The 19,858-nt window shown below is 30.7% G+C and overlaps 1 protein-coding gene across 1 annotated transcript; it reads right to left on the bottom strand.

Annotated features, from left to right (window-relative positions):
• Positions 1-2,175: 2,175 nt before the first annotated feature.
• Positions 2,176-19,854, bottom strand: LOC129961983 (integrator complex subunit 1-like). Its single transcript, XM_056075637.1, has 2 exons — positions 19,491-19,854; positions 2,176-8,585 (listed from the first exon to the last, which is right to left on the bottom strand). The coding sequence occupies exon 2, from the start codon at positions 8,574-8,576 to the stop codon at positions 2,232-2,234; it is 6,345 nt and encodes a 2,114-aa protein (XP_055931612.1). The 5' UTR covers positions 8,577-8,585; positions 19,491-19,854; the 3' UTR covers positions 2,176-2,231.
• Between the last annotated feature and the right edge of the window lie 4 nt (positions 19,855-19,858).

Here is a 19,858-nt window from a genome sequence, read left to right as displayed (position 1 = left end):
GTCTGTTAAATATATGTTATCTTTTTATATGCTATTTAACAAGAATATGCAAAGTGGTCTGATCAATGGAAAATAAGAATACAGTAAGATGAATTTGGTACACCAAATAAATTGATGTATTGAAAATGGGAGAAGCTGCTCTAAAAATACAATGTGAAGTTTCTTTAATATATTACACATTCGATCATCCTTCTCATTATTATGTTGTTTTGAAGTAATCCCTTGATGACCTATTAAAGAGATTTTACTGCACTATATTATAATTTAAGGCAGTATGTAATTATGTTAGTCATTTACATGAAATACAGTGTGATGAAATTTTAATTTGAAACGTGTTTTCAATTATTATAATTTCTTTTGCTTTTTTTTTAAATGAAGCCCTCCATCATTTGAAAATTATTATTTGTTAGATCAATCTTGTCAAATTTTAGTTTTTATTTAAAAAAATTGCTAGATCAGGTACCTAAACTTTTTAAAGAAATACAAAACATTTTTTCTATTCTTGAGGGTTTAGATTAGATAGGATCGTTTATTTATTTTTTAATCTATAACTCTGATAGACCCCCCCCCCTCTTTGAAATCTCTCTTTTGTCTTAACTGGTTGAACAATGAGCAGCTTAAATCATTAGGGAAATTTGGCAGGAAGTTGCTTCTTGGGTATCGAGAGATTCACCAAGAACAGATTTTAAAAGTTTTATTAAAACAGAATTTTAATGTGCTTCCACCATAATATCAAAGCATATTATCACACAAAATCATTCTAAAGGTTAAAAAAAGTGGCATTTCAATGATAACAATTTCCTCAGAATAAATACATTTTTTTTCTTTACTAGTTTCAGTAATTTTTGAAAAATTAGTTTTTTATTGTAATAAAATTCAAAACGATATCATGGCTTCATCAAATCTTTGAGTCTTGTTAAACATGTTATAATAATAATAATAATTCTCTTTAATTTAAACTGTATAGAAATTCATTAAATAAGATTTTTTATATGATGAGCATTGTTAAATTTTGAGGCAATGCAATATATTATTTAGTGCTGGATTTTATTTTCATTTTGCTTCTAACTACAAAACTGGTGTCTTTTTAGCTTTGTGAATTTGTTTACATTAGCTATGAAAACAAGTTGTTACATCATTTTCATTTCCTTTTTTTTTTTTTTTTTTGGTAATTGTTTTAAGGCTTAAGTAAGAATTTTTTTTTTATTTTTTATTTTAACATATAGATTAAAAAAGGTTTTTGTTTAGTTAAATTTTAGAAATGAGAAACATTTGAAAAAAGCCCTTTACTGAACTTCATAAGTACGAAGTGATTAGGCAATTTTTTTTATAGTTTGACCATTTCTAAATACTACTATTCTTTTCTAATAAAAAAAAAATTCTTCCAAAAAAATTGGAACATGGCATTGCTCGACCATCAATTTTGTGGCAGTTTTGCCAATCTTATGAAGGCAGCCATTCTGAAATGCTACCATCATAAAATGCTTAATATGGCTGCAAATAAAATGTTTTAGATTACTAAATAATTGTCATAATTCAACATAAAAACTTCATTGAATCCATAAAGTTCTATAGACTTTTAATAGAATAAAATTCCCAAAATAGAATGTATCTTTTAGTAAGATAATAAAGAAAACAAAATATTTAAGTGATCAATAAGGTATTTTTGTTGTGTATGCAGATTTAACTACTTTCATTCAATTATTCTTTCTCTATAAAAAAGATTTTATCTATCCAAGATACTTGTAAAGTATAATCCAAATAAAAATATGTTTACATTTTTCAAAATGATATAATTTTTGGGATATTTTCAATAAATGTATTAATTAAATTAAAAACTTTTTTAAATTATTTTAATTTGTTAAAAAATCACAAAATAAAACCTTTTAAAAGATTAAAAATATCATTTTTCTTCTTACAATAAGAAATATTTTTATTCTATTGAAATTTTATTCTAAATGTACATAAATTATAAATACATTAAAAATAATAGAAAAACATTAATATATTTAATAAATTATTTAAAGAAATTAGAAAAATGACTTTAGTTTTACAACAAAAATAATGGGGAAAAGTCATACTAAAATAATTTTCAAAATGATATTCTCCATAAAAGTATTTATATTTTTGACAAAAAGAATATCCAAAGAAAATGAAGGTCACAGATAAACCACATATATAATGACATATTTAATTCAGGTAACTGAACATACTATGGTAATTTATTTACATTAACATCCAGACTGAGATACCAAATAAGACATGGTTGCTTTTATTTGCGAAGCTGTATTAATATTTTTAACCATGCCAACATTAAAAGTCTTTTGCAATAATACTATTGCATATTCTTGGACTAAAACAGTAAATTCGGGTAAATGTTCAAGAGCTGTCAAGACAACATCAACTTGATCACTTTCTAAACATTGAAGGTAAGTGGAGATAAATAACCTTCCTTTACTTGGATTATTTTTGACATATCTCATGAGTAAGTTAAAAGCTGTCATTCTGTGTTGAGTGTTATTGTCTTGCATCAAATTTTTCAAATTGTCCACAACATGTTCCAAAACCATTGGCTTTTTAATGGATATATTTTCAAGTTCTTGTAAAGCCATGGAAATTTCCTCAGAGTTTCCTTGTGACAAACGATTAGCAATAGCTGGGATGTGGGTTTGGGATACACTCTGGAACTGTAATCCAGCAATGACATCATGTAATGAAGGCTCCACTTTTTCTTCAGATCCTGAAGCACCATAATAATGCATGCAAGACCCTGTAAGAATGGAGCGAAAATTCATGAAGTCCGGATGAAGTGATGCTAGATCTTGCAGAACATCAATGTACTGCTGGATAAATTGACGAGCTTGTGATGGTTTAGAAGACAAATATAAGATTAAAAATCCAAAAAAGCGATTCAAAAGATGAAGGATTTCTTTTTGTGAACCATATGTTTGAAATACTTCCATATAAAGTGACAATATATCATTTAAATTTGTAATATACTCTGGTTTAAAGAGAAAAGGAGGCAAAAGTTCAATGATACTAAGATAACAACTAAAAAGTGCAACATGATTTTGCTGGCGGAACAATGGATACTCAAGATGGACTCTTCCTCTCAATAATGTAATCATCATAGGTAACTGTCTCAAAAGCAAAACTGGATGGGTGCTAGCCATTTTCTTGCATATGAATTCAATGCGAACCATTTTAGTTAAACATTGCTTGCTAGCATCAGTTCTAGCCAAAGAAAGCAACAAAGTATGAGAGATAATGTCCAGCTTACAGTGATGTGATTTCATTTCACTGGAACTTTCTGATAAGAATGACACTGTATCAGGAATGAGACTGAGTATTGATGGAATCTGATGATATGCTTGAAGTAATAACTCGTGACCAAGTTTGCCTTTTATTCCACCTTCTGTTATCAATTCCAGCAAATAATTAACAGAAGAATTAATTAAGGATATTTTAAGTGCAAGGCACTTCATTAATAAACCCATTCGTTCTTCTATGGATGAAAAACAGTTTGAAAAAGTAGGTACAGACAAGTTTTCAATTTCTTCTTTTGGAGATTTCTCCAGAGCTTCTTCTAAAATATAACCAATAACAGACTGTATTTGTAATTCTGTCAAGGCTAAAATATCTTCTTCAGACCCACCTTTATTCTTCTTGTAACGACCTTGCCATATTTTTGGAATGTATATGCAAGCATACAAGAAATCTAAAACAGATGAGGGATCGAATTTCATGTCTGTTCTTGATGGGTTTAAGACAATCTGAATGTAATAGCAAAGTATATCCCAGCTAGACTGGTGAATAAGTAATGCTAATAAATAAGGCCTAAAAGGAACAATTATTGGTTCTTGTTGGGGGCTGATTAAAGAGAAAAGCAAATGGCACTGGGATTCTGGGAAAGAGCTGATTATTTTAGGTTCTAAACACTCGAGCCAATCAACAAAGAAACAGAATTTAGAACGACTGAATGTCCTGATAGAAGAGCCAGTACTAGAAGTTAGCCTTTTAATTGTGATATTTGTCATAGCATTCATTAAAGGATTTGTATCTCCATGAGAAATAGCTTTCTTTACTAGGTATTGCATCACTTCTTCTAGCCGCAATGAATCTTCAGTTTCTGCTAATTGGACAATTTTCTTTATATTTTCACTGTTGTATACAGTATATTGTTGGACAAATGTTTTCCATGGAACAGGTTTTTTAGTCTCTGGAGGCTTGTGCTTATTGTAAAACTGAGAAGCAACAGTGAGCAGAGAGGAACTTGTTGAAGATAAAACATAAATAATTTGTTGGCAAATCCATTTTAACTTTTGAGCCAACTGGCTTTTTGTAATATCAGCTTTTGATTGAGAGGCTGTGGCAAGGCGAAATAAAACTGAAGAATAATAAGATTTTTTGTGCAACGCTTGCAAAAATGCCATTTTTGAATCACTACGTAGGATTTGTTCACATGTTAGGATAAAGACGCTAATAGCACCACTTTCAGAAGTGTTATCTAAAATATCTTTTGACAATGCTTTCTGTAAACCTTTAAAAATTTCTTGTTCTTGTTTTGCACTCAGAATCCCATACGAAGTATTTAATCCAAGCAATTTTACTAATGAAATAGAGACAGATTCAACACCAATTGCAGTTGGAAGTTTAGGAGGAGCCCTTTGGATAACAGGAGTTTGATTCTGTACAGCTTCTGAATCCATTGATATTTCAGCTGCATCATTATCCAATAATAACTTAGCAAACTTCTCGCCACCAGATGCTCCTCTTCTATGCTGTACTTCAACAAGCTGTGACATGTAACATTTATCTAAAACAGCTTGCTCAACTGAGAAACTATCCATTTCTACTGCTAAATCTAAAGTTCTTAAAAGTTTGCTCATACTAGCTACTGGGATACCAAACGATTGAATAAAAAGTACTAATTGAGATGGATCTAAATCCTTCAATGCTGCATCCACCAAGACTCCTACCGATGATCGTATCATTCGCAATTTCAGCCAATCAGGTAATAGCAGAGCTTCTTCAGATGTGTCTACAAGAAAAGCTTTAGGTTGCTCAGCATTTATTGGAAACCAAATATCTAACAAAGCATCAAAATAAGTTCGATTTCCATAGAGTGGAGGACCATAAGTTAAGACAATTATCATTGCATGGACTACTAATATATGCATAGTTGCTGATTCACCTGAAGGCCACTGAATTAATATTTGATCTTGAGATTCTGACCAAGAATATACTTCTTTTGAGGGAATTTTTGCAGCACTTAAATACTTAAAAAATATTTCAGAGACAGAAGACAAAAAATCATTTTGTTCACAACCTGTGCCTTCTACTGGTAGGATAGTATTAACAATTGTTGGTCTCTCAACAATCATCTGTGCCATATCAAGAGCTAAGTCAGCAAACTCTTGAAGATTATGATCTGGTGTATGAGTTGCTAAAAAGGTTACGTAGGCTGCAATAATCTGTGGATCATTCTCAATCTGACAAGCCTGACGTAAAAATATACTTATTTGTGATCTAATTACATCAAAGTGTATAAGATTTGGAATACTCTTTAACAGCCATTGATGTTCGCCATCCTCCCTTTTCTGGATTATATCATCATCTTCTGAAGCAGGTGATTTATTAGGCTGGGTTAAAAGCATATCTAAGCCTTTCAGAGCTAATGTTCGGGCACTAGTTTGCTGCGAACTTAACCGCTTCATAAAATAGCTGATTACTTCCACTGTATCATGTGGTTCACTTTCAGGTTCATGTAAGAGTTTCTGCAAATGAAACAGAAGTTGCTCCTGCTTTTTTTTCTTTTTAGCTTGATTCTTTTCAGCATCATCGCCTGATTCATTGGCAGCTCCACCATCGCTAATTAAAAACTCACACAGACATTGAACTGGTAGCATGTTGAAAGAACTAGCACTTGATTCTACTAACTCACTTAGCCAGGACATTGACTGAGTGGTCCCTTGTCTTTGAATCACATCTAATAAGAAATCTGGATTACGACTATGGCAAAGTAAATCACCAAGCTTCAATTTGGCATTCATGGTCTTGAGTTGTTCTAGAACTACAGCAGGTGGTTTTCTTGCTGGACCATGAGGGTCCATAGAAATAAGTTTTGATATTAAAAGGCTGTTAGATTCTGTTATGGTTACTTTAGTTGATGCAGCAGCCAAATGACTTTCAAACAGAAGGATCTCCTCTTTCTCTATTTGACTCATCTGAAGTTCTCGATTTCGTATCTCTTCAGCTTTTTCTCCAAGTGCCATTGTAGGTGGTGGAAAAACAAATTGATTTGTAATGCACATTTCCATTAAATTTCTAAGCATAGGGCATGTTTTCCAAGCCATGTCGCCAAACGTTGTTGGATTATGACAAATGATGATTAAAAGCATAGACCATGCTTTCCAATACAATTCGGATATTGCCAAATTAGGGGGATGATAACCTTGTGGTAAAGAAATGTTTTCAGGATGATGATATGCACATAAGTTGAAAATAACATCACACAATTCTGTGTTCTCAAAATCTAAAACAGGAAAATTATCAAAATACGTCATCGCAGCTCTTTTGACAAGTTGATCAGCAAGTTCTAAAGCATCATGTGCTGTTACTAAATGATCTCTTGAAAGACCTGTAATAAGTATTCTCATTAAGGTCTCTTCAAGAAGTGGCACTTCTGAAGCTATACGAAGCAGAAGCATTCTTTCATTTTCTGTAGGCCAGTTATCTTTATTATAATAATGCTCAATTTGCTCCATAAAAAGAACTTTATGAATACAATGGATAAATTCATTTCGACCAGGCTTGTATACTTTGGGAACAGTTGAATGCATCCACCCAACAGCATCTTTTTGTATATTAGAGACTTGCATCTGATAGTTTCTAAGAGCTGTTAAGTCCTTTTTCTCACCTCTCTGGCTCATAGAATACTGCTCTTTTACAGCAGGGCTAATACCTAAGAAGATAGCTAATACAATTAAATCTGTTATGGACAGAAAAACCCTTTCCTTTAGAGGTAATTCTAATTCATGAAATGCAGGATCCCTCTTTTCTTGAATCAGACCCATACAAAATAACGAAAAATTCAAATCATGCCTCACAGTGCGTACAATTTCTCTTAAAAGCACCCTTAAAGCTCTCAAGTAATCATCCTTATTACACAACAGATCTAGAAAAACTTCAGCCAGAACTGTAGCAGCTCGATCGGGAGAATGTTGAAAAATGATAGCTAACAGCTGCATATTGTTGGGATTTCTTGAATTAGAAAGTTCATTATAGATGGCATGTTTAAGTAATGAGCTCAAATTTTCTGGATGTTGCCCAATCAATTCTTTCATGCATTGAAGATAGTGATTTATAATTGGTTTTGCCTTGATTCGAATCTTTACTAACTGGCTAATTACTTCTACATCATGCTGATTATGCTGATTGCAATTTAGACACACTGCCAACAACAATTCTTGAGCAGGTTTTGTTAGCTTAGGGTTCTGAAGCCACAATTCTAGTTTTTGAGAAACGTGCAATCTAACTTCACTGATACCACAAGTAGACACAAGAAACCGTAAAGTATTCCTTGGTACTTCAGAAGGTTGCCGACGAGTCATTTGTTCTTTGAAGACTTCTACAACATGTGATGAAAGTTCTTCAGCACTATAAACATATCTTGGAAACACAGCAACTGAATCTAAATTTTCTTGAATTTCCATGGATAAACTTGAACAAGATTCATCATCATCTGTTCCCAATAAAGTAGGTGGACTCGGACATGCTTCTGGTTTGAAAAGCCGATCTGGAATCATCATACTTCTAGGAATAGCTTTGGTATTAAAAGCTGTTAATATGTTATCGACAAATCCTTTACAGTAGTCATGATCAACCCAAGTCCTTTCTCCCAAAGAATCTTCAATATACGCTTTCACAAAAAGTTCTGGCCAACTACTTTCATCTTTATATGCAGCCATCAAAATGTTAGCTGCTAAAATAGAAACCAAATTACTTCCTTTTGATTTAAAGTTCACACTTGTATCTCGCTTTAGTAAACTACAAAATGCTTCAATTGTAAGTTCTGAACAAAACAGAAACGGTCTAGATTTTACTAAATATTGTAGACCCAAATACAGTGGGGCATCAAATTTTGAACGACTTGCTTTTAACTTTTTTACTGCACCACATATCAAAGCTTCAACTTTTTCATCATCACTACAATCCTCAGCTTCAAGAACTTTATTAACCAAATCATTTGAGTCCACTTCAATCGCCACTGTGTCCCATTCATCACTTTTGACAGCTTCTTTTCTGCCAATTGATCCAATACGTTTAATGTGGGATCCAGAAGATGAAATTTTTGTTTTCTTAGCTGGAACAGCAGATGAGCTAGCACCAGATGATTCTCCCTTCCTTTCAGATGTTGATGAGGATATTAATGAAGACTTGGTTTTTATTTTTTGCTCACTCAATTCACTTTGTCTATTTGTGGTAGTCTTGGATCCCAATGCAATGAAATCAGATACATGGAGCGGCTTGACTTTGTTGGCCGATCTTTTAAGTTGTTTCTTTTCACGGTCCATCTTAGATTTCTGGTGAAGATTCAAAAGAAACATATAAGAATTCTCAGTAATATATATATATGTGTGTTATATTTTACGCAAAAACTGGAATTTTAAATTTTACATGAAAAGATTTTTACATTTTCATTTTATCAAAGGAAAATACTTTTTAATTATTTCAGTTATCCATTTAAAATTCAGATTCTGGCAATAAAATGCAGTAGAAAATAATGCAAACTAAAAAAAAGTGAACCGAAAGAAGAAAAGGAGTAAATAAATGTCTTACAATTTTACATTTTGATGGCAAAAGTCACAAAAAAATGACACGTAAGCTTATATTAAAATAAATTATAAACCCACATTATAACATATGCAATAATTCATCAAATAATAAATCTCATCACATACTTACAGAAATCAGTATTTGTAAGTTAATTTACAGAAATCAATATTTGCAAATTAATTTACAAAAATCAATATTTGTAAGTTAATTTACAGAAATCAATATTTGTAAGTTAAAAATACAAATGATCAGTATTTTCATCTTGTCATTTCTCACTAGAATAATAAAAACAATTTTATTCTTTTAATATTTGAAATTTTATTCTTCACTATTAAAAACAATTTTGTAAGATTTACAGTAAATTTTTTGAAAAAAAAATATGTATAAAAAGTTGTTTTAATAAAATATTTAATTATCCTTTATTACCTTAATATTACGTTCAATGCATTCAAGATTTTTTTTTAATTCATTGATTTATCCTAATATATGATACTCTATAGAGCATAAGGATGTTAGTTCCAAAATTCAACAGAACTGCACAATTTAATGTTTTAGCTTTTAATGATATCTTATATAACTCTCACCTCAACGCAATCTGAGCCTTCCTATATCTTCACTGCCACTTTTACAAACTACCTCTTTCTCTCATTTCTAAAATTTGAGCATATCCTAAGCTAATCCCTGTTCAAAGTCAGTTAATTACATTCCAAAAGTTATAAGGTTTAGTTTAGTTATATTAACGTCCCGTTTTAAAGCAACAGTAGGGCTATTATGGAACGGACCTCGTAATTTTTTGAACCGCGGTCAGATGATGAAAATTTAAAAAGTAGTAAAGAATTATAAGCCTACTGAGGATGCATATGTATGTCAATGGTTACCATATATATATATATATATATAATACTTTTTTAAGACCTTAGCGGGAAAAAATTAGACACTTTCGTACAAGTCTCAAGTGTTTCGTCAAGTATTTTCTGTCTTATAATAAATTATAATTTTTATAGAAAATTTTAAAAATATCTATTTAAAAAAAATTGAGTATTTTTTAAATTTTAATCTTTGAGTAAAAAAAAACTTTCAGATTTTAATCGAAATATTCTAATATGATATGGGAATCCTAAAAATGGTTATAATTTTGTTTAGATGTTGAATCTAGCCTCATCTCTTATTTAAATTGGCAACACCATCTTTGGCAATAATTAATACAGAAAAAATCCGAAAATTTAAGTTAAGACCAAACTGAATAGAATCAATATATGTTACAAACAGCGAAGATTCAGATAATTGATAAACTGGACAAAAATGGGTTTACAAAATTATTTTCACAAGATGCTGGGCGACATACATCTATGTTAATTATACAAAAGAACTTTAGTCAGTCAGTTATCAATTATGTATTAGTTTAGAAAACTTATTTTATTAATACGAGATAATGCTGACAGATTTTTATCATAATAATTTTAAATTTAAGTTCAACATTTTTAGAAAAAAATATAATTAAATAACTGCTATGTCGTAGCAATTTTTATTTCCTTATGTGTAAGGTTAAAAAAAATACACATAAAAAATAACTGACTGTTTTTCCCCCCAATTTTTAAAATACTCAAATTTTAACATTAAAATAGTAAAAATCTGACAGTATTATCTTGCATTGATAAATTAAATTGAATGAACTAATACATACAGCTTTTATTTTGCCTTCATTTTATAAAAAATTATAGATTATATAAATATTTATTTGAATAAAAATAATAAGCATAGAAACAAGAAAAAAGGGTAGAAAAACACTATCATTACAGATAATTTTACTTTTTTTTTTAAATTTCTTATAAACAATTTCAGATTTTACACATCGTAAAAGTTTGTTTTTCCCCATTATTTTTCTTTGAATGTTGTTTCACTTCGCCAATAGTGAAAAATCCTTTGTTTCATTAGCTTTTCGAGATAATTTAATTTCTCCTTTTATGTCAGAAATTTCTTTTTTCTATCTTTTGTTTTTAAAATCAAATTTTTAATTCGTTTCTTTTTGAACAAAATTTACAGCATTTTTTTCCAGAATGTCCGAGTATCCTTTACAATTTACCGTTTCCGCGCTGTTTTTGGAAACATAGTTCATATTTCCATTAGTACATATTCTAGAGTGTATATTGTACGTGGTTGCAGAATACATTCAAGGGAAAATCCATAGTTTATAATTTTCTATGGTGGATAATTTACAACTGCTGCACGTGATATTTTCCGCTTTTTGTCCATTAACAGAATTTTATAACTGGTTTCTTCCTCGGAGCTGAATAATTGCAAACACATGTACTGACTACGAATTTGTTTCTTCCACTCTAAAAAAACTAAGGAGAATGGTTAAGATTTTATTGATGGAAGGCGGGTGTCTAGTATTTTTCTGAAGCTTTCAAATAAGACGACAAACATCAAAATACTATAACAGAAGATCAGTCTGTTATAGTATTGTCAACAGTCGGAAAACTCCTTCTATTACTATCACAGCTAATGCAAACTTTCCAACGCTATTAAAGTAAACGAGAAGACGTAACACACAGCGACACAAGTTACAGTAGAGTTTCGGAAAATAATATTATATATATTTATATATATATATATATATATATATATATATATATATATATATATATATATATATATATATATATATATATATATATATATATATATATATATAAAACGCCTTTAACAAGGTTCAAAAATAAATTTTGTGCGATAATATTCGTCAATGTTATGGCGGAAACACGTAACAAATTTGTTACTTATAATATTAAATTTCTAATTAAAATATTGGATAATCCAACCTTAGTGAGCATCTAACATCCAAAAAGTAACTTCCCACTAAATTTCACGTCCCTAATTTCAGTGATTTAAGCTGCATGTTGATCTGTCAGTCAGGCAATTTCACTGAAAAAAAAAATCTTGGTAAAAGTTACAAAAAAAGGGGGGGAAATCGTGTAAAAGTTACATAAAAAAAGGGGGGGGGGACCTTCTAAACAAAGATATAATCTGAATAATAAATGTTTTTTAAACCTCTATTTCATTATTTCTTTAATTTCAAATATCAGACCTAGCAGAATTTCTTTCAAAACAAAAACTAACATTTGACAAGATTGGTTCAACAAATGATAATTTTTAAAAGAATGGTAAGAATACTGTAATAATTTTCAAGGGAATTTTAAAAAAATACACTGCAAAAGAAATCTCCATTATTGAAAACGTAATCTTCAAATTAAAATTTCAATACATTGGTTTTTACGCAATCGAGTGAAGTAATTACAATCACAATAAAAATCGTACAGTAAAATCCTTCCCGTAGGTCGTTCAAGAGATCGCTCAAAACAACATATTAACGAGAACGATGATAGATTGTGCAACTTGCTGAAGAGACTTCATGGTAATAAGAATAAAAACGGCTAAATATAAACAACTTTCATGTGTGCTTTTAGAACAACTTCTCTCATGCCTAATGTATCTACTTCTTTTGCGTACCATACTTTATTCTTATGTTTCGTCGATCAGAGCTTACCTGTGTAGTCCTTACGAATTCATAAAGGGTTAAACATTAAGTTACCATGCATAACCAAAATAAATTATTCACTATTTAGAACACTATAAGTAAAAGAAGTTCAAACGTTTTCCGAGTTGCAACAAGTTTGGCATAATGCATACTTTGCTCTTTCGGAATAACCATTCCAATATACGGCAGTGTCCACTATTAAAGAAAGATGGACAAGAAATTAAGTTTTATTAAAGAAAAAAAAAAGTTAAGCATTTTCTTAAGCTTGCCTTGAAACTCTTAGACTCGATCAGTGCATTCTTCTGTTTGGTCAGTTTTCTTTCTTGATATACCCAGCAAACAGATTTATAACTGTTTTTGATTTATCATATTCATTGTCTGTGTAAACAAAAATAGAATATTTTCTTTGAACTTCTCGAGAAAATTAAGCACTTTTAAGGTCCTTAAAAGTGTTTTTCAGATTTAAGCAATTTTTAAGGATTTTTCATGACGTTACACAACCTGGGCTAACATAAGCGTAAATACAATTAAAAACCGCTAATATTCTTCGAACAATAGTGTTACTTTTCTGGCATTGGTACTACAATTCCCTTCCAATCCACCCCCTGTAGAATTGTGTACTTTAATAGACATGAGCTCAAAGAAAGGTAATTTGAACTACTCAGAGTAACCAGGAGCAAAACAAACCAGATTAAATAATATAGTAACTCCCAACATAATGCGGATTCTATTTACCTAGCTGGTACTTTCAGTTCAGACAAAAACCATCCGATTTCATTAAATTAAAAAAAAAAAAAAAATCTGTGAGTAAAAATGATATTTAAGAATGCGTTTCGTAAACATTAAAATATAAACCTAGCCAATCCTTTTTTTTTTTTTTTAATATAAAAAGTATATATGGGGTAAAAATACACAGGTACTGTTCAGCAGCGGATTGTAAAAGCTTCCGCACTTTTGCGTATGCGTTAGGGTAGGTTTAATCCATCAAAATAGGGATGAAAGGAGGAGATGTACTATACTCTGTTTCACCCTAACTTGGCAGTATTGTAAAAGGTAGAAAATGTGATGCTCCGCGTTGAGAAAGAGTTCCCCATCAATTCCGACTTTAAAATAGTTAAAATGCGCAGAAATTTATCAAATAATATCATAAATTACAGAAATCCTTTTTTTATCAGTATGTATTTAAAATTATTCTCAAGTTAGAAGTGCTTATCTGTTAAGTAGTTTGTAAATAAAGCGAACGAATAAAGCTAAAAGATTGACATAATGAATTCCACTTTGGCTAGAACCGGTCTTCAAGGTCAAATATTTGGCGCGTTTTTCTTTTACGTCTCCGCCAACTCAGCTTCATTCAGTTCGCAACCGTTATAATCTTTCGTACTAACTTATAATCTTTCGTAGGTAAACACTCAGGTCTTGTAAAATAGGATGATTTTACATTATCCTGTATTTGACGAAAAATCCATGCATATTTTCGTAGAAATGAGATCCCAACATTAGATAAAGTTTTAAAAGATGTGAACGATTATACAGATATCTTTTCAAAAAACATTAGCCGAACTACGCTTTACCGAATATTGAAAGATTTGGGGTTTTCTTTTGAGAAACGATGAAACGAAATGAAATAACATTAATGTTTTATTAAAATAATGTATCGATAATATTGAAAAAATAATGAAAATAAGGAAACAATTAATTCTGCTATAAAGTGATAATATAATAAAGTAAATAAATATTTACTATTTGGCGAAAAATTTGCGAGATAAAGTTTCGCCAGCGATCTACATTTCTAGTAACTTTGTACTTTAAAGTAACCCAGTTCCCCTGACAGTGACTGTGATTCGGCATGCCTAGAATATACACTACTGCCAAGTTAGGGTGAAACAGAGTATAGTAATACTAGCATTAGATAGCATTTACTAGTATCTAATAGGGGAAATCCAAGGTCAAAGGAAATACCGGAAATGCACTCATGATTCCGCGTCTCATCTCCTAATGAGATGGAGTCGTCGAAATGTGGTCGTCTCAGAATCCGTTGACGAACAGTAAGTATGAGGTAGCTTTAGTGAAGTTGAATACGTCTTAGATTTTTGTCTAAAGCATAAAATGTCGGACATCTAAGATTTTCTGAGAGATTTTTTTATTATTATCAGAGAAGTCAAATTGTAGGAACCCGACTAGTTGAAGCAACTGTGACCAAAACATCCCAGTTTTTAAGCGTTTCTACATAGGTATGGTCTCTAAAGTCATGACAAACGGGGCAAAGAATAATATTGAAGAGGAAACTAAGAGAAAGAGACTGACGGGTATTGAAGTGGATTGTAATGTTTAAAATGAAATCAACGGCAGTTAAAATAAACGTAGAGCTCAATCAGCGCCTGGATTCTCCAGCGTAAAAAAAATTGCAGTTAGGTTGCATTTTCATAAACAGAACATTCCAAAGTCACTTATCACAGATGATAATGCTAAATGTCATCTACAGTGGTGTTATATCCACATAAGTTGGTCTATTTATAAGTAAAAAATAATTATATGGCCCAACGAATCATCTTTCACACTTTTCCCACAACAAAAAGTTTGGAGGACAACAGCACAAGCGTATGATCCTGAATGTACGCTTCCAACTGAATGGAGGCATAAAATGTTTTCCAGGCAAGAAGGTGGATATAACATGGTATGAACAGCCGTATAGCGGTTTTTCCAATAAAGGTTTGATGAATACGGAATGAAGTGAAACATCTATTTTGGCCTGCTTAGTCCTCCGCCCGCAATATAATAAAACTGTTATGGTCTATTTTAGAACTTTCAATTCGGAATCGATATCCTCTACCGGCATCTCACTTGGAACGTTCACAATATCTCCATGGAGACTGGTACAATATTTTTCTAAACATTATTCAGCATTTGTATGATTTGATTTTCAGGCGAATCTTAGCTATAAAACATGCCAAAGGTAGTTCTCTGTCTCAATACTAAAGTAATTATATGAGGTATTTCCATTATTTTGATAACCACCTACATATGATGGTATATAGCTTTTCTTAGTAATAAAAAAAAATGAGTCGCTGTGCAACTTTTATTTCACTAATAAGAACTTTCTGGGCCGGGATAGCCTGATTGGTAGGAAGTTGGATTCGCATCTCTTGGGTTGCGAGTTCGAACCCCACCGACTGAAAACTACTCGTATATGTGGTGGCTGGTGCACGTATAAATCTGTCGTGGCCACAAAGTCCTCCATGTCGAGACAATATCACAGGGGGTACTAGTTCAAAGGTGATCGTTCTCTGATTCAGGTCTAAATTACGATCTATGAATGAAGTGCGCCCCTTAAAAAGGGTTGTAATGCATGAGTAGCTAAGTTGCATGAGTAGCCCTAGATGGCGCTCTCTTGGCCCTAAATGGCGCTACTGAAACAAGAGATACTCTCTCGACATAAAATCACTTACTTCGTAAGTGGGCTTGTCTATGACAAGTGTCATTAGAAACAACAACAGAACTTTTAGTGCATTCATAACTTCATTTTACTAATAACACATAGATAGGCCTAAAGATAAATCATATATATATAATGGTGGGACTTAGCAATAGGTTATTTCCCAAAAGATAAAATTTTGCTGCTACTACCCGCTAATTTTGTTATAAAAAAAATTCCTTAAGAATTTTTACTCGAATCAGACAACTATTAAATTACCTCTAAAGGATTGTTCCTACTTTCATGCAGTTGGTGTAGTTCTTTAAATAACATGAAAATTTTCAAAATTTCTATTTTTAATAATGCAATAATTACATTTTTATTTAGAGCAATAATTTCTATAGAATCGAAAAATAATATGAACATTATTTTTTTTTTCTAAGAGAGGATTCAGTAAGTGCTGATTATCTTTTTACACATAATCTTCAACAATGATCTGTAAAACAAACTGTTTTTCATTTTGATCTTTTGTGAGAATTTGCAACATCATCTACATCTATTTTATCAAATTTTTCAATTCCACTTTTGTCAACAGAATCATCCTTCCATGTTGAAGAATCCTTGTGGATGAAATCAGTGCTGATAGAAAATCTTGTGATGAAAAGAGATTACAAAAGATGAAAATTTGTTGTTTGTAAAAAAAGAAAAATCTTTTTGGTGCAAAATATACTTTAATTGACTTTTTCCTTCCACCTGTTCTTCATCTTTGTCTTCTTACTACATAACTCAAACCATATTTCTCTTAATTATGGTTAGGATATTGTCATCAAATAAAGATAGAGCTGCAGTTTCGGGAGCTAAGTAGCAGAGATGGTTTCAAACATTTTCAAAGACCAACTTTACTGATTTTAGGATAATACCCTGATAATTTATCAGTTGACGTGTGAACAGGAAATCCTAATAAGGAGCTTTAACTGTTTTTGATGATAGAAACCAGGTTCCAAATATACATTCCAATAAAAAAAATACTTAATCTTTTTTAGTCTATACTAGTTCTTTTCCATATAGAATAACTACAATTGATTTTGAAATAAGCAAATCTTGAGTAAATAAGTTGCCTTTGTCATCTGCAAAGCATGATTTGCTACTTCTTCAGATTTTAACACCATGGAACTCTTCATGTTACTCCAAATCATGTAAAAAACATGCTATGGCATTCACAAATGACTTTATAGTTCCAAGCTTTTGTGGATCATAAAATTGAAAAGTATCACAAAAGGATATAAGAACAAGAAAAAAGTTTTTGAAGAGCATATTTTAACATCTGTGAAGTTCTAAAGGTGAATCTAAAACTTTACAGCATATTATGTAACCTCTACAACTTATAATAGTGACAATCTAAAAAAATTATTTTTGCAAAGGAGGCTATCATCCCATAAAGCCAGGAATTAGTATACATCAAAAAACTTGAGTGATCAAAGAACTACAGATAGTGCTTACTAAAAAAAGTGTGTGTATGTCGTGTTTTGAAAGACTATATTGATAAGTGATTGTGCTCATACTTGTTCAAATTCAAGTTACTTTCATGAGTTGAAAGTTTCAAACAATTCAAAAGAATATGGTTAATGTTAATGTATTCTTTTGTTTAGTTTATACAGGAAAAGAAAATAAATATCTTAAATTCTAAATTTATTCAACAACAATCAGAATATTAATTATCTGGATAATAAGGTTTGTTTTATATACTCTCTTTTATTTTCACTTTCCCCAATTCAAGACATGCAAAAAGAAAATGTTATAACCATAAAAAAAAAAAAAAAAAAAAAACCTTGATATTTTGACAATATTTCATGTTTTTTAGTATTTTTTATACCAAATGTATAAATTTTGGATTTCATTCAAAGTAAAGACAACCAGATGGATAACATTTATTACACAAATTTAACATCCAACGTAAATATATTTGTCACATTTTAAGCCATTAATATTTACCCCAGAAACTGATCATCTGCCTGTTTGTACTTTCACTAGCATGTAAATGTGATAGTTAAAAAAAAAGTAATGACTTAAATATATGAAATTTGGTATGCAATTTTGTGGATCATAGTTTGTTTTTTAAAAAATCCTATTTTGTTTCGATCTGTTAATCAGGGAGTTCAAATACAAATATAATGTTCTGGTTACTGTGAATTAACTGCATCCTTGTGATTAATTACCAAAGATTACATTCTCTTTTGTAATTATTGTTTGCCAATGCCATGCAGTTAATAATACACAAATATGTTCTGCATTGGGAGAGCTGGAATTTTGTCGACACAATGAGCAATGTTGAAAATAATCTGCTAAGTCTTTAGACATTCCATGCCAAAAAATGATTTCTCAAGCTCAATGTACAGAGAGATTTGTTCCAAGATGCCCTTGATGAATTCCTTTCAGATATTTGCTTTGTAGGAGATATTTACTTTGTTTTAAATACTACCAAGCATTTTGCTTTGAATAGAAGATAATCGGATCTGATCATTCTTCTTTATAGTTCTAATACTTTCAAAATTGATCAGAAATTTCATGGATAAAATGCAACCTGCCATTCATAATTTACAGCTTCAAATGCTGGATTCTATACCCTCATTGACTATAAATAAAAAAAAGTTCATGCTAGATTGTCATTAGAAGTAATAGATCTAAGAGGATTTCAAAAGTTTCCAATTCTTCACTGGATATTTCTAAGGATTCACCTTTACAATCACTACTTTAAAGCATCCAGAATTGAACTATCTGAATCATGTATATGCACTATTTTTGGAGAATATATTAATGTATCAAATAGAAGATACCTTAAACAAAGTAATGACTGCAACATTTTTTTAGGGGGGTGGGAGCGTTTGTTTCTAGCAATTTATGATCAGTTTCAAATACTAGCGATTTGCCATAAATATAATCATAAAATATTTTGTATTCATGGCATAGCAAAGGCCACTTTTTCAATTTGTGGGTAACGTTATTGCACAGGAGACTAAGATTTTGTAGAATATGCCATTTTTCTACACTATTAAAACAGCACAGCTGTTATGGCACGAGAATTTGTGCTCACTGAAAACTGTTGGTGGTTTTTTTACAGTATAGTAAGACAACTTTAAAATATTTCTGAAAGAGCATTCTTTTAGTAACTGACTATGAGAGCCTTTTCCTAGCTCCTCTCATGCTGACAATGTCATATAGTGCTATCTTGTAAATTTTTATTCTAATTGCATTGTTTCTATAGGGTGAAAAATAGCTTAGAAAAATATTCATTTGTAATCAGTATGTGATTCGTATCTAAATACTTTCTCCGATAAAACACGACTTTACTAAAAAAAAAAAAAAAAAAAAAGCTTTTGAGAAGCTTGATTTTTCAAATATTGATTTTAGAATTGTTGGAAATAAGCAACATAACGCCAGTGATAGAAAGTTCCAAAGTTCAAATCAATATTGAACTTTGGAACGTTGTATCGGCTGTAATTATACGGTTACCACTAATTACTTTCATACATTTCAAAAATAGATTAGGTATCAAATAGTATGACTTCATCAAGAAATTAAAATACGAAATAATAATAAATAAAAAAAACAGACAGCTAGAGATTAGAATAACTTTATATTTACTTATGAATATGAAATCAGCGTAAAAAAAGAAAGCTTAAAATACAACAATAAAAAAATTACCTGAAGTTAGATTAGTAGATCTCTGCTTCCTAATAACAATCGCAGACTTTTAACAGCAATTAATACAAGCAAAAATAATACCATTAAATAATGTCAAAATAACTAGAATAAAGTTCATTCAGAACAAAAAAAAAAGTAAAACTACTAGCAGTAAAGCAATCTCAAAATTTTAAAATTTTCATTAAATGTATAACTACATTTTAAAATTCAACAACAATACCCACAAAATACAAATAAACAAATGTAATGCAGACATTAACGGTTTCAGTTACTTTGAGCTTTCCATCACACAGTAAAACTGATTGTGAATAATGGATAAGTAAATGAAATTGAAAATTTAAGTATCATGTCCATTTTCAGAATAATAA

This window comes from Argiope bruennichi, chromosome 2, assembly GCF_947563725.1.
Source record: "Argiope bruennichi chromosome 2, qqArgBrue1.1, whole genome shotgun sequence".
NCBI lineage: Eukaryota > Metazoa > Arthropoda > Arachnida > Araneae > Araneidae > Argiope > Argiope bruennichi.
Note: the sequence above shows the minus strand (reverse complement) of the source record. Positions and strands in the feature narration are given on the sequence as shown.